This window comes from Salvelinus namaycush, chromosome 10 (assembly GCF_016432855.1).
Source record: "Salvelinus namaycush isolate Seneca chromosome 10, SaNama_1.0, whole genome shotgun sequence".
In the NCBI taxonomy this organism is placed as follows: domain Eukaryota; kingdom Metazoa; phylum Chordata; class Actinopteri; order Salmoniformes; family Salmonidae; genus Salvelinus; species Salvelinus namaycush.
The window spans coordinates 39,081,808-39,098,051 of NC_052316.1; the positions used below are offsets into that span (position 1 = coordinate 39,081,808).

The window sequence follows — 16,244 nt, forward strand, 5'->3', positions numbered from 1 at the left end:
CACTAACCAGGCGGTACGCAGATAGTGACTGACCCCTCTCCCCATGAGCAGGGACCTATAGCATAGAGAGAAGCAACATTAGCACTATCATCATACTACTCATGTTACTGTGTAGGATTATTCTGATTTATAGTGTCATAATACTATGTGGCTTCATTAAGATTCTTACAATAATGTAAATAATCATAGAATGGGATGAGGTCATGACTGAAACTCTGAAATGGAGAAACGGCACTGATGAACATGGAAGATATGCAGCTGAATGTTAAAAAGCACAAGTGTCTGGGAAATCTAACCCAGCCTAAACTAAATAGATAAAATATATGGTTCTGTGAAGCTAAAGTTATTACGAGGAACTCATGGAATTTTTTTTAAGGCAATTTTTATAAACCAAAAATATGGTTTTCACATGTTAAGTCTTAATCTTATGACAATGGAATTCTGAAGAGGTTCTTCAACATTTTATATTCATCACATTGATAAAAGAGATTTGTCTTGTCAGAGATTGAATTGTTGCATGTTTTATGCTGAGCATTAGCGCAGCAGAGGACTTGAGATCTGTATCAAAACTGTCTCTGTCACACTAAAGGAAATTTGATTTCATAAATGAATGACTGTACCAAAAGGATGTAAAAACATGTTTCATACAAAAAAGTATGCATGTGTGTGTCTATTAGTTATTCAGGAAACTGTAAATTATGAGAATATTCACAAAATGTTAATTTTAGTTAGGCTAGTCTTTCTCTAGCAATCACAGATCAGATGACAAACCTACCATCACCGTATAATTGAAACCGGAAAGTTAAGGGGGAGGTTTGCATTCATTTTAGGTGGCATGGTAAATATTCCACCTGCTTCAGAGTTGAGCAGAAAGTAGTTAATATTCATGCTTTGCTTATACATATTCATTAAGTACACTAAAGTGCCTTTGTCTTCCTGGATTTGACAAGCTGTCAGAGGGAGGGGCTTGTCTTTGATCTGAGACAGGAACAGGAAGCAGTGGGACATATGAGCTTGTTAACGTTGTCGACGATGATCAATAATTCAGCAATCACCTAATCAATCAGTAAATCACATGAATTAAAATACTCCCTAACCATTTGCTATAACTGGCACAGTTATATGAAACAGTCTAAGTAGCTAACCTCCACATTAATGGTCAGCATTCATTTCCACTATCAGATCCTTCTTTAACTGGCACACTGTTAGTTTGCCTAGCTTAGTGTTAAGTTAGAGGTCAGCAGTCTTTTCAGCTGAAAGAATTCTGATCCATTTCATTCTTTCCACCCTCTGTATTTCATAGCCAAAAGGTACTTCTGTGCCTTAAAGCTCCTATCTTCTGTATTCAAAAATAGAGGAATAATGAATCTCAAAAACACATCCACAACTCTGACACACATTTCCACACACGCTCTGAAGGATCACTATTTTCCCCTCCAAGTGACAACCTAAAAAAGGTATCAATTATGAAGCATAACATTTTCATGAAAATGTGTGAGTAATGTGGAAATAAACAAAGAATCCCTGTTAGACTGTAAAAGTACACCGTACGACACTCAACTAGGGTTTGCTATTAACTTATTTTAAATTGTCACAGGTTTACAATCATCAGGTCAACCATGTAAACATCAGTAAGGAATGGCTGTCTGTCTGTGATATTATTAGCATGAAACTGAAAAAACAAGGAAGAGTCAATGACCTCACCACAGAACACTCTCTGAATCACACTAAGGGCAGAGGGTCACTGCTTTAGGCTGTAACACAGAGCTGACTTCCACTGTTCTGACCTCTTCTCTCACAGAGTTGCCCTTCTCAAAAAGTGCAATATAAAAATGTTTGGTCCTGCCAACCTGACTACAATCTTTTCTCAGCATGAATCAGCAGAATTCAGTTACATTGCTGACTGTGCTACAAATTGTTAGAAAATAAAATACATAACAAAAATATCAACAAAATAAAAATATCAAAATAAATATAATATACAACATCTGAAAGAGTGGTAAGGCATAGAATCTGGCACAAATGGTGGGGGAGAGTGATAGTATCTCACACACACAAACTATCTGAGCAGGCCCTTGTAGAGAGTGAGAGAGTGTCGTAGAGGAGGGTCCTGTTCCAGACAGAAGAGTAGGTCCCTCAGAGAGACCCCAGTCACTCTCTGAACCCCAGCCCTCTGTAGTACTGACATAATGCCACCTGGCCCCACCTGAGAGAAAGGGTGAACACCCCAACAAAGAGAGAGAGAGAAAGATGAACGGCCCAACAGATAAAGCTTTCATCCTAAACTTTTCAACATTACCATTATGCCAAACAGCTTCCCCCTTCTCCTCCCTCCGTTTCTCCTTCACATTCTGGCACACAGAGGCGATGCCTTAGAGAGCAGAAAGGAAGGCCCTGTAGCGCTACAAAGGAAAGGGAGAGGAGGCAGGAGAGGAAAGCTCCTCAGGCTGCAGGGTCCTCTGGGTAACGCAGTTCAAAGGCAGCGGTTAATGTGTTCAGTTTACAGAGCTTCATCTCTAAACCCATCGCCTGCAGGGCCAGGGAATTAAATAAACTTCGTTCAATTAGACACTTTAACCTAAACTAACAGTCCTGCGCATGTCTGCTCCTTCGCGTCACAGGTCTAGTCTCCCCTGAATGTTGTTTCTTATCAGTGATACTAACACAGGTGTTCCTCATATACGCATCCCCTACCCACCTGGTAGATCCCCTGCCCACCTGATTTCAAAGATTGAAAATCTGCCAAAGATACCATAAAAACACTGATAACCAAGAACCTCCATCCACTCTCTCAGTATAATAACGCACACGCATACTGTACATACCTGGTTTCCATTGGAGTCCAGTGGTCTCTTCCTGCGAGGTCCGATGGCAGCCAGGGCAGTGAGGTTGGCTTCTCTGTGCTGCAGCTGAGCCTGCTCCAACTGCTGGAGCTACAGAGAGAGAAGAGGGGGGGGGGGGGGGGGGGGGGGGGGGGGGGGGGGGGGGGGGGGGGGGGGGGGGGGGTGTTATAAAACTCTAAAGCGGGTTTCCCAAACTTGCACCGCACCGCCCCCCCCCCCCCCCCCCCCCCCCCCCCCAACTCATCATCCATCTTCGTATATTTGAGTTAGCTATCTAGTGCTAATCTAAAACTGTGCACCCCTTGGGGTCCCAAGACAGAGTTAAAGAAACGCTGCTCTATAGGATGGGAAGTTGAATGCTCATGAAGGAATAACTGAAACACTGAAGCTAGGGTAATTTCCATAAAACGATATACAGTGAGATATACAGTGAGCCAATAAAGAATCACACTAGCCAAATGTCAACCAATGAATGAATAATGTTGTCAAGGTCACATAGAGACAACCTCACACACACCGTAGGTGTTCTAATTTGATTCCGCTTTGTGCCTGCTGCAGGCCTCCACTCCAGCCCCAGAAACAGGCTCCATTCAAATTAGCTCCAATTACAGCTGTACCTTCTCTGGGGCTTGGATGTGTGTGAGTGTGTTGGTGTGTGTATATGCGCATTGGTGTGTAGGGTGAGTCTGAACACCCACACAGGCTGGGTATGCAAATTAAACGATTTTTTTGATTTCTGCTGTTGCCGTGGAAAGACCTCTGGGAACATTGTTGCCGTGAGCGATCCACCAACGGAGAGAAAACAACCTCAGTCTCTCCTCCCTCTGTATTACCAGTACCCTACCGCTGGCTGTCTCATCTAGCTACAGCCTCAGCCCCTACAACCCCCTCAGCCAAACATCACACACAATCTCATTTACTAAATCAACAATTAGTCTAACAAATAGCAGGCATTATAGCATTCCCAAACATTACTAATAAAAAGTATATATTAGGTTAGTTGTGGTAAAACTTTTTGAAAATGCTCCACCACTGTGCTATAACTTTGAGGAGAAAGAATCTAAAAATTAAGCTCACTTTGCAGCTACCAGTAAAAGCCCAGAGCCTTAATGAGCTGATGTGTGTGTGTTCTACTTGTCCTTCCCTGGGGACAGTGCTTCCCTCGAACTGTTTGGAAATGACAGTCTGATTGAATAGTTAAAGCTGACGTGACGCAAATTCAAGTAAAGCAAGCGCACACACAATGACATAACACACAAACCTCTTTGGCCCGTTGTTTCAGTAGTTGCTGGTCTGGATCATCAGTGTTACAGCGACTCTGAAGCAGAAAAGAAATAGACAGATGTTGACCGTCTGGAGGCAGCAGGGTTCTACAATGGTTCATCTAGACCAGACAACTTAAGTAATCAAGAGTAACCATGTCCTCAGCATACTATAAATCATACAGTCAATATTTGTTTTTAATTCCAAGAACTTAATACACAGTAGCTAATATGAATAATGTAGCACCCATCACTCGCACTCATTCACCCCAAAATGCTAAATACTCAAAACCATGTCTGAGTAGCTTCTTGACCCCTTGTCAAAACTGAAACCCCATTAGTCTGCAACATGTACCCTGGCGACGCGGAGCAGTGTCTCCCTCTCCTCGTCGTCTCTCCTCTGCTTCTCCAGACGTTCCAGCTCTTCCAGGAAGTGGAGCTGGGAACGCACGTCACTGGTCTGAACGTGACTGTAGTCCTCCTACACAGAGAGACCATGAGGATTCTAGAAGAGCTGTAGTACTAGTTGTGAAACGGTGTTATAGTTGTAGTATGTGTATTATGAGGGCATCATGCTGGTAATAATGTTGTAGTGCAGGGTTTCTAAACTCCTGGAGAGCTTCTGGGTGTGCAGGATTTTACTCCGGCCCTTCACTAACATACCTGATTCACCTAATCACGGTCCAGCAGAGTGAAGAGCTTGATAAGTTGAATATTCCGATCGGGTGTGTTACTGCTGGGCTGGAACAAAAGCCTGTACTCCAAGTAGCTCTCCAGAAGCGGAGTTGGAGACACCTGTTGTATTGCTTGTGTATGTAATGATGCCAGGGTAGGGCTGTTGTCGTGTGTATAATATAGTGATGCCAGGGTAGGGCTGTTGTCGTGTGTATAATATAGTGATGCCAGGGTAGGGCTGTTGTCGTGTGTATAATATAGTGATGCCAGGGTAGGGCTGTTGTCGTGTGTATAATATAGTGATGCCAGGGTAGGGCTGTTGTCGTGTGTATAATATAGTGATGCCAGGGTAGGGCTGTTGTCGTGTGTATAATATAGTGATGCCAGGGTAGGGCTGTTGTCGTGTGTATAATATAGTGATGCCAGGGTAGGGCTGTTGTCGTGTGTATAATATAGTGATGCCAGGGTAGGGCTGTTGTCGTGTGTATAATATAGTGATGCCAGGGTAGGGCTGTTGTCGTGTGTATAATATAGTGATGCCAGGGTAGGGCTGTTGTCGTGTGTATAATATAGTGATGCCAGGGTAGGGCTGTTGTCGTGTGTATAATATAGTGATGCCAGGGTAGGGCTGTTGTCGTGTGTATAATATAGTGATGCCAGGGTAGGGCTGTTGTCGTGTGTATAATATAGTGATGCCAGGGTAGGGCTGTTGTCGTGTGTATAATATAGTGATGCCAGGGTAGGGCTGTTGTCGTGTGTATAATATAGTGATGCCAGGGTAGGGCTGTTGTCGTGTGTATAATATAGTGATGCCAGGGTAGGGCTGTTGTCGTGTGTATAATATAGTGATGCCAGGGTAGGGCTGTTGTCGTGTGTATAATATAGTGATGCCAGGGTAGGGCTGTTGTCGTGTGTATAATATAGTGATGCCAGGGTAGGGCTGTTGTCGTGTGTATAATATAGTGATGCCAGGGTAGGGCTGTTGTCGTGTGTATAATATAGTGATGCCAGGGTAGGGCTGTTGTCGTGTGTATAATATAGTGATGCCAGGGTAGGGCTGTTGTCGTGTGTATAATATAGTGATGCCAGGGTAGGGCTGTTGTCGTGTGTATAATATAGTGATGCCAGGGTAGGGCTGTTGTCGTGTGTATAATATAGTGATGCCAGGGTAGGGCTGTTGTCGTGTGTATAATATAGTGATGCCAGGGTAGGGCTGTTGTCGTGTGTATAATATAGTGATGCCAGGGTAGGGCTGTTGTCGTGTGTATAATATAGTGATGCCAGGGTAGGGCTGTTGTCGTGTGTATAATATAGTGATGCCAGGGTAGGGCTGTTGTCGTGTGTATAATATAGTGATGCCAGGGTAGGGCTGTTGTCGTGTGTATAATATAGTGATGCCAGGGTAGGGCTGTTGTCGTGTGTATAATATAGTGATGCCAGGGTAGGGCTGTTGTCGTGTGTATAATATAGTGATGCCAGGGTAGGGCTGTTGTCGTGTGTATAATATAGTGATGCCAGGGTAGGGCTGTTGTCGTGTGTATAATATAGTGATGCCAGGGTAGGGCTGTTGTCGTGTGTATAATATAGTGATGCCAGGGTAGGGCTGTTGTCGTGTGTATAATATAGTGATGCCAGGGTAGGGCTGTTGTCGTGTGTATAATATAGTGATGCCAGGGTAGGGCTGTTGTCGTGTGTATAATATAGTGATGCCAGGGTAGGGCTGTTGTCGTGTGTATAATATAGTGATGCCAGGGTAGGGCTGTTGTCGTGTGTATAATATAGTGATGCCAGGGTAGGGCTGTTGTCGTGTGTATAATATAGTGATGCCAGGGTAGGGCTGTTGTAGTGTGTATAATATAGTGATGCCAGGGTAGGGCTGTTGTCGTGTGTATAATATAGTGATGCCAGGGTAGGGCTGTTGTAGTGTGTATAATATAGTGATGCCAGGGTAGGGCTGTTGTAGTGTGTATAATATAGTGATGCCAGGGTAGGGCTGTTGTAGTGTGTATAATATAGTGATGCCAGGGTAGGACACCTTGAGGACCATCTTGCGATGCTGTGCCACCACTGTGACTTTCTCCAACAGGTCTCTGAGACGCTCCTGTGTGGCGTGAGACACCAGACTGACCACATCTGACCCCACCTCGGACAATCCAAACTTCTCACCTGTGAGAGAGAGCGATGGAGAGAGAAGGCGAGAGAGTCCGGGTGGCCATTTGATTAATTGTTCAGCAGTCTTATGGCTTGGGGGTAGAAGCTGTTAATGAGCCTTTTGGACCTAGACCTGGTGCTCCGGTCCCGCATGCCGTGCGGTAGCAGAGAGAACAGTCTATGACTTGGGACTTCCTCTGACACCATCTAGTATCTAGGTCCTGTATGGCAGGAAGCTTGGCCTCAGTGATACACTGGGCCATACGCACTACCCTCTGTAACGCCTTACGGTCATATAAACCTATAATTCTGAACATTTTGACATCGCCACTATGCCACACTAATTCCATTCTCGTCATTTCTCCTACAATTCTGAAACACTGAGGCGAGAGGGAGAGATTCATTGTTTTCTGTATCTGAGGTTAAGAAAGGTCAATTTCTAGTCAACATTGCTCCCTGCAGGTGACCAGAGGCATGACGCCTATCTAAAGCACAGAAGGAGTGGCAAAGTTGTACATCTTTACTGGTTACCAGTGTGGAGGATGTGTGTGAGCAGTGGAGAAGGATTGTGGGTACCGGTGTGGAGGATGTGTGTGAGCAGTGGAGAAGGATTGTGGGTACCGGTGTGGAGGATGTGTGTGAGCAGTGGAGAAGGATTGTGGGTACCGGTGTGGAGGATGTGTGTGAGCAGTGGAGAAGGATTGTGGGTACCGGTGTGGAGGATGTGTGTGAGCAGTGGAGAAGGATTGTGGGTACCGGTGTGGAGGATGTGTGTGAGCAGTGGAGAAGGATTGTGGGTACCGGTGTGGAGGATGTGTGTGAGCAGTGGAGAAGGATTGTGGGTACCGGTGTGGAGGATGTGTGTGAGCAGTGGAGAAGGATTGTGGGTACCGGTGTGGAGGATGTGTGTGAGCAGTGGAGAAGGATTGTGGGTACCGGTGTGGAGGATGTGTGTGAGCAGTGGAGAAGGATTGTGGGTACCGGTGTGGAGGATGTGTGTGAGCAGTGGAGAAGGATTGTGGGTACCGGTGTGGAGGATGTGTGTGAGCAGTGGAGAAGGATTGTGGGTACCGGTGTAGAGGATGTGTGTGCGCAGTAGAGGAGGATTGTGGGTACCGGTGTGGAGGATGTGTGTGAGCAGTAGAGGTGGATTGTGGGTACCGGTGTGGAGGGTGTGTGTGTGCAGTAGAGGAGGATTGTGGGTACCGGTGTAGAGGATGCATGTGAGCAGTAGAGGATTGTGGGAAAAGAGAGGGATTGTGGGTACTGGTGTAGAGGATGTGTGTGAGTAGCAGCGAGGTGGATTGTGGGTAGAGAGAAGGATTGTGGGTACCAGTGTGGAGGATGTGTGTGAGCAGCGGGGCTGGGGACAGGAAGGGTTTGTCCTGACAGGATCGTTCCACAGAGCCCATGAGCCCTGAGTTGGATGCTAGGATACGCGCATTCTCCTCGCTCACGTTGACCCCAGCCATGGAGGCCACATCGTTGATGTCATCCTCCTCCCTGAGGTAAGCAAATCAAATTTATTTATATAGCCCTTCGTACATCAGCTGATATCTCAAAGTGCTGTACAGAAACCCAGCCTAAAACCCCAAACAGCAAGCAATGCAGAGTTAACAGAAAAAAATCTACCTCAGACAAACAAGATAACTCGGGCCTGGCTTAGAGTGAATTAGCGTTCAGTGAATAGCTATGCAATATTTGGACCCTCCATACATTCTGGTGCAGTACAACAGGCTCTGGTCACAAATGTATGTGTTACCTGAAAGAACCAACACTGTCCTTGAAGGGGTGTCTCTGGGCTGGAGGCGGCGGGACCAAGAAAGGAGTCCGCCTGACAACAGCACCTAGGGGGACAACAAGGAGATGAGAACACAAAGTAGTGAGGAGAAAAAGGCCTTAGTCAGTTGACGTGTAAGGTGTGATTGACCTGTGTTGTGTGTGTGTGTGTGAGACTGTCAGGTGAGTGTGGTTCTACCTGTGTTGTAGTGCTGTCCTGACTGTATGACCATAGGTTTGGCCAGGCTCCTGTTCTGAACAGACAGGTATGTACGGGCCGGGGCGGGGTTTGTCACAGCAGGCTTATACACCACACCTCTAGGCTGCTGGATCACCTGTGGTGGGGCAAACACACCTCAGACTGAGCCTCTGGAACACAATTACACAAACCAGACCATCTGGACATGTACAGTGAGGGGAAAAAAGTATTTGATCCCCTGCTGATTTTGTACGTTTGCCACTGACAAAGAAATGATCAGTCTATAATTTTAATGGTAGGTTTATTTGGAAAGTGAGACAGAACAAAAAATCCAGAAAAACGCATGTCACAAATGTAATAAATTGATTTGCATTTTAATGAGGGAAATAAGTATTTGACCCCTCTGCAAAACATGACTTAGTACTTGGTGACAAAACCCTTGTTGGCAATCACAGAGGTCAGACGTTTCTTGTAGTTGGCCACCAGGTTTGCACACATCTCAGGAGGGATGTTGTCCCACTCCTCTTTGCAGATCTTCTCCAAGTCATTAAGGTTTCGAGGCTGACGTTTAGCAACTCGAACCTTCAGCTCCCTCCACAGATTTATGGGATTAAGGTCTCCAGGACCTTAATGTGCTTCTTCTTGAGCCACTCCTTTGTTGCCTTGGCCGTGTGTTTTGGGTCATTGTCATGCTGGAATACCCATCCACGACCCATTTTCAATGCCCTGGCTGAGGGAAGGTACATGGCCCTGTCCATCGTCCCTTTGATGCGGTGAAGTTGTCCTGTCCCCTTAGCAGAAAAACGCCCCCAAAGCATAATGTTTCCACCTCCATGTTTGACAGTGGGGATGGTGTTCTTGGGGTCATAGGCAGCATTCCTCCTCCTCCAAACACGGCGAGTTGAGTTGATGCCAAAGAGCTCCATTTTGGTGTCATCTTACCACACCACTTTCACCCAGTTGTCCTCTGAATCATTCAGATGTTCATTGGCAAACTTCAGACGGGTATGTATATGTGCTTTCTTGAGCAGGGGGACCTTGCGGGCGCTGCAGGATTTCAGTCCTTCACGGCGTAGTGTGTTACCAATTGTTTTCTTGGTGACTATGGTCCCAGCTGCCTTGAGATCATTGACAAGATCCTCCCGTGTAGTTCTGGGCTGATTCCTCACGTTCTCATGACCATTGCAACTCCACGAGGTGAGATCTTGCATGAAGCCCCAGGCCGAGGGAGATGGACAGTTCTTTTGTGTTTCTTCCATTTGCCAATAAATCGCACCAACTGTTGTCACCTTCTCACCAAGCTGCTTGGCGATGGTCTTGTAGCCCATTCCAGCCTTGTGTAGGTCTACAATCTTGTTCCTGACATCCTTGGAGAGCTCTTTGGTCTTGGCCATGGTGGAGAGTTTGGAATCTGATTGATTGATTGCTTCTGTGGACAGGTGTCATTTATACAGGTAACAAGCTGAGATAAGGAGCACTCCCTTTAAGAGTGTGCTCCTAATCTCAGTTTGTTACCTGTATAAAAGACACCTGGGAGCCAGAAATCTTTCTGATTGAGAGGGGGTCAAATACTTATTTCCCTCATTAAAATGCAAATCAATTTATAACATTTTTGACATGCGTTTTTCTGGATTTTTTTGTTGTTATTCTGTCTCTCACTGTTCAAATAAACCTACCATTAAAATTATAGACTGATCATTTCTTTGTCAGTGGGCAAACGCACAAAATCAGCAGGGGATCAAATACTTTTTTCTTCACTGTATCTGATCTACTCAGGGAGTGAAGAATAATGATGAGTGTGATGCTCCTAAAACTCCAAACAAACACAAATACATCCACTCATACAGAGCTGTTCGTCACACTGTTAATTACGTAATCAACATTACAGAAAATCTGAATAAATATTGTGATTGCTCTCCACATCACGAGTTTTCCCTCTGAAGGTGAGAGAGCTGTGTGTCTCTGTCTGCAGAGGGAAGTCTGTCTGTGTGCAGAAGAGAACTGATGAGAATCCTCATTTTGGGAGCAGTAGCTGTAACCTAGTTAGTCCTCAGCCTAGGCTCTAACGGAATTAGACTTAACCTCAGGGCTCTGTGTGTTAGGAGAGAGAGAATGAAGACAAAGTGCAGAGAAGAACTTTGAGAAGTGAGCTGCCTGCTACACAACAGGGACTCTACATCTATATTACACTTTAACTGGATTACTATGTAAACCTCAGGTACATTATACAGTGTTGGAGTCGCCAAGCCCAGAACTTTTGAATGGATATAGACCGGAGAATATAGGAGCCCTGACCTGGGATCATGCTTGGCGTTTGTGTGATAGGTATATGGGTGATCAGTAGGATAGGCATGATTGGCATTTGTGTTGAATAAAAGGGATAACTTATATCCTGACGGAAACCTCTGCCTGATGCTTGGATGAAAAGGGGTAATCATTGAGAGTCTGGCTTACTAGCTGGGTGGATTTGATTGACTGGCCACTAGCAGTGCTGAGGTGGGCAGGCCTAGAGTTGGTGGAGAGGAGGGTAGGGGTGCGGCCTGCAGTGGGGGCCGGGGCTTTGGATGCCGGGGCCTTGGAGGCGGCTGGAGCCTGTGGCTTCGGTTGGTCAACCTCCTGGATGAAGAGCTGTGGGTTGGGGGTGAGCTGCCGCACAGCTGGGAGACTTTTCTGGAGGTATGGAGATATGAGTGAAGAGGAGAGAGAGATAAGAAGACAGAGAATGAGAGGGATATGAATAAGGAAGAGAATGTCCAGTTTTGTGTGTTGGTGTTTCTCTCTGATCACATCACCTTGAGAAAGGGTACCAGGTAGGGCTGGGGAGAAGACTTGAGCTCACGGTAGAGTTGGTCAGTGAACTCCTCAGGTTCAAGTCTCCCATCCTGGAGGACAAAAGACAGAGACAGGAAAAAGTGTGTACGAGAAAGCATTTGAACGTGTGATTATTTAAGTAGTGTGAGCATGTGAGTGTGCTTTTCCCTGGTTACCAACCCGGTTAAACCCCCATTAAATATCATATTTGTACATTCACACTTCACGATTAACAAACAGACCATATTACATTTTAAGTACACAATGCTGAGCTGTTATCCTATAAGTGTTTCAAATTTCACTTCTATTTTTCTTTACTCTATAATCCTGAGCCACAGGTTTGACTCCCTACAAAAACGTTTTCTTCACAGGAAGGCCACGGCACACTTTACTTTCTCATTATTGGAAGGCATTGTTTATGTATTTTAGTCTTACTCTATAATGTTACAGTACATCCTCCTGAGACCCAGCAAGTCATTTTTATAATGGACATTTGTTTTTGGTCCGTATCTCTAAGCCCACTGAGTTAGGTCCTGTTGTACCTTAGAGGACATGTTGGGCTTTTCAATGAGATCACGCTTGGTGTTGTCACCTTAATCCCTTTTTATTTCTGGTTCTTCAAAATATCTACCATCACAATTAGCACATTTTTTGGTAAGTGTGTGGTTGTGTAATTATAATTGTGAGTTTGATATTCAAATAGGTAAATACAGTGCATTTGGAAATTATTCAGACACCTTCCCTTTTTCCACATTTTGTTGTTAGGTTAAAACCTTATTCTAAAATGGATTAAATAAATGTTTTCCCTCATCAATCTACACACAATACCCCATAATGACAAAGCGAAAACGCATATGTATGTTTAAAAATAATACCTTATTTACATAAGTATTCAGACCCTTTGCTATGAGACTAGAAATTGAGCTCAGGTGCATCCTGTTTCCATTGATCATCCTTGAAAATTTTCTACCACTTGTTTGGAGACCACCTGTGGCAAATTCAATTGATTGGACATGGTTTGGAAAGGCACACACCTTTCTATATAAAAAGGTCCCACAATTGACAGTGCATGTCAGAGCAAAAACCAAGCCATGAGGTTGAAGGAATTGTCCTTAGAGCTCCGAGACAGGATTGTGTCAAGGCACAGATCTGTAGAAGGGTACCAAAACATTTCTGTAGCATTGAAGGTTGCCAAGAACACAGTTGCCTCCATCATTCTTAAATCAAAGAAGTTTGGAACGACAAAGACTCATCCCAGAGCTGGCCGCCCAGCCAAACTGAGCAATTGGAGGAGAAGGGCCTTGGTCAGGGAGGTGAGCAAGAACCTGAGGGTCACTCTGAAAGAGCTTCAGAGTTCCTTTTGTAGAGATGGGAGAACCTTCCAGAAGGACAACCGTAACTGCAGCACTCTACCAATCAGGCATTTATGGTAGTGGTCGGACGGAAACCACTCCTCAGTAAAAGGCACATGACAGCCCGCTTGGAGTTTGCGAAAAGGCACCTAAAAGACTCAGACCATGAGAAACAAGATTCTCTGCTCTGATGAAACCAAGATTGAACTCTTTGGCCTCAATGCTAAGCGTCACGTCTGGAGGAAACCTGGCACCATCCCTACGGTGAAGCATGGTGCTGGCAGCATCATGCGTTGGGTATGTTTTTCAGCGGCAGGGACTGAGAGACTAGTCAGAATCGAGGGAAAGACGAACGGAGCAAAGTACAGAGAGATCCTTGATGAAAACCTGCCCCAGAACACTCAGGACCTCAGACTGGGATGAAGGTTCACCTTCCAACAGGACAACAACCTCAAGCACACAGTCAAGACAGCACAGGAGTGGCTTCTCTGAATTAAATAAGAGCTTGTTAATAAATATCCTCTGTAGTAATCAGGATGTGCGCAAAGATATGGTTAATTGACCACAAAAATAAACATTTCGCAATGGCCATCTCAGTCTCTGGACTTAAAGCCCATTGAAAACCTGTGGTTTGAATTGAAGAGGGCAGTCCATAAGCGCAAATTGAAGGATATCAAGGATCTGGAAAGATTATGTATGGAGGAGTGGTCTAAGATCACTCCCAATGTGTTCTTTAAACTCATAAAAGATTATAGAAAAAAGATAAACGCTGTTATCCTCGCAAGGGAAGGGTGCCCAAATTATTTAAGGAGTGGCAATCATTTTATCATTTGTTTTATATATTTTACTAAAACACAATCTCTTTCTGACAAATTGTATTATAAAATAATTTAATTTTCCAAAAAATGTGAGCATACACTACCATTCAAAAGTTTACAACATTAACAATGTCTACACTGTATTTCTGATCAATTTTATGTTATTTTAATGGACAAAAAAAAAAGCTTTTCTTTCAAAAACAAGGACATTTCTAGTTGACGCCAAACTTTTGAATGGTAGTGCACATTATAGCTCGGTATTTGTATTATTTATTTTATACAGTGTGTGTGTACCAGCAGGCTCTTGACAAGTTCTCGGACGTTCTTGGCCATGTCAGCAGAGTGCGTTCCACTAGAGGCCAGCTTGATCAGCGTCACCAGGAAGTTCTTACACTTCTTCACATTCTCCAGGACCTCCTGAACAGAGAGCAAAATGGGACACGTCAGAGGTCACACTGAGCAACAGAAAGACATACTAACCTTAGGTGTATCCAGGTAAGTGAAATGTGCCAATAGAAATGCAATGAATAGAGCTGACATCCAGTCAGCGGTCTGACTCACAGGTGTGATGGTGGGGGGTGTGGCCCTGGGGGTGTTGGTGGGTTTGGTTGGGATGATGAGAGGACCAGGGCCAGGAGAACGGGTGACTGTGACAGGGGCCACTGGGCGGATCAAAGGCCTGGGGATCTGGCCTGCAGGAGGGGTCGGAGCAGCCCCTACCACCTGGAGTGAAGCAGAGCAAAACACGCATGCAGACAGAAAATGGTAACTGAAATGAACCACTCTTTATCCACTAATCAAACCATACCTGTAGTTAAATCATACACTAAACCAGACCTTGACCATTGGTTGAGACCAGCGTACCTTAAGCAAGGGTGTACTCTGTGCTGTGGTCACATGGGGGCTAGGAGGAGGCACTCTGATCACACCTGGATTCTCAGCTTTTCTCACGACAGTCGCTGCAGACACCTTTAATGACATAACAGCTGAATCTGTATCCACAGTAAGGCGGAAATCCAGTGCACAGCCCTAACACACACACAGTTACAGCCTTAACACTAACACACACACATTCATCTTCCAGGTAGGTACATAGTATGATAGACACCTGTCACAGTTTAACACACACACACCTGTGTGGTCGGTGGCCTAGGGCTAGGGGAGGTCCCAGTTCCAGGAGTTCTGGCTGCGAGGCCCTGGGCTGCAGCCAAAGCTTGTTGGGACACCAGCATCAGTTGGCCACTGTCACTACGGATGAGCACCATGCCTGTTGACAGAACATCACATTAAAAAAGGGGCACTTCACTGCACCATACCAGTGTCTATGTTAAAAAGTGCCCCTTAAGACAACCTCTACACACACTTTGCCAGCTAATCTTTCATTGATTCATTAAGTCCTCTCTCCTCCTCAAAATGCATTGGAGGAGAAGGTCCAAGGGGAGGGACCTTGGAACTTCTCCAATAAGGTTTGAGAAGGAGACAATGAGTGGTTGTGAGGAAATATGAATCAAGACACTTTTTTTCTCCAATATCACTACTCCCACCCACCTCCCTCCATTTTGCTTTCTATCAGTCCCAGGTGATGCTTGGTCAGGCACTCACCTGGCGGGATTTGAAAGTTGGCTGGAAGCTGGACAGACGTGGTCTGTGGGGGTCTGATCGATGCAGCTGGTTGCTGAAAAGTTGTTGGTCTTGGTATGGCTATCACTGCAGCCTTCCCCGGTGCCTGGGTCGCGGTGGCAACTCGAGTCACCGCTGGTCCCAAAGGAGAGCTCATGCGCGCCGGTGGCTGTGCGCTCATGGTCACCGTTGGAGAGCTCACTCTCGGTCCCGCAACCACCGGAGAAATGGGTCTCGGTCCCGTGGTTATCATGAACACCGTTGGAGGCAGGTTGCTCACGACTGACTTTATGGTTGTGGATGACGTAACAGGTTGAGCGCTTGCCTGGACAGGTGCGACAGTCGCGGTGGCGGTAGTAGGTGCAACATGCATCACGGACAACGGAAGCTGGGTGGCACTGGATCCATTATTTGCGTTCTGTGGCTGGGTTTGGGCAGGGTCGGGGTCTTTCGTTGTACCTTTCGAAATGAAGGCGGGCATTGCAGGGCAACTGGCAGAAGGTGTCGGGGCTTTGACTGTCGCTCCCACCTGCACAATAGTGTCCGAGATATTCGCGGTTCCACTTCCACTGTTTGCCGGGTAGGCACTTTTCTCTGCCTGATTTTGAGTTTCATTTGCGGAGTTTTCGGTGGTTGACATGATTTTGAAATCTAAATTGAAACATACAATACCTTAGTTTGCAAGATGACCTCACCATAGCAATCCTTTGGTAGTTGCTTTTTGTCGCTAGCTA

General features: G+C 45.5%; 1 protein-coding gene across 1 annotated transcript; it reads right to left on the bottom strand.

Annotated features, from left to right (window-relative positions):
- Positions 1–381: 381 nt before the first annotated feature.
- On the bottom strand, positions 382–15,991 carry taf4b (TAF4B RNA polymerase II, TATA box binding protein (TBP)-associated factor). The gene is made up of 15 exons (XM_039001750.1): positions 15,970–15,991; positions 15,599–15,835; positions 15,024–15,157; positions 14,452–14,613; positions 14,185–14,307; positions 11,717–11,791; positions 11,364–11,579; positions 8,910–9,045; positions 8,694–8,778; positions 8,265–8,434; positions 6,816–6,955; positions 4,461–4,586; positions 4,105–4,161; positions 2,826–2,933; positions 382–2,206 (listed from the first exon to the last, which is right to left on the bottom strand). Exons 1-15 carry the CDS (start codon positions 15,989–15,991, stop codon positions 2,060–2,062), a joined length of 1,938 nt encoding a protein of 645 aa, XP_038857678.1. The 3' UTR covers positions 382–2,059.
- Positions 15,992–16,244: the final 253 nt, after the last annotated feature.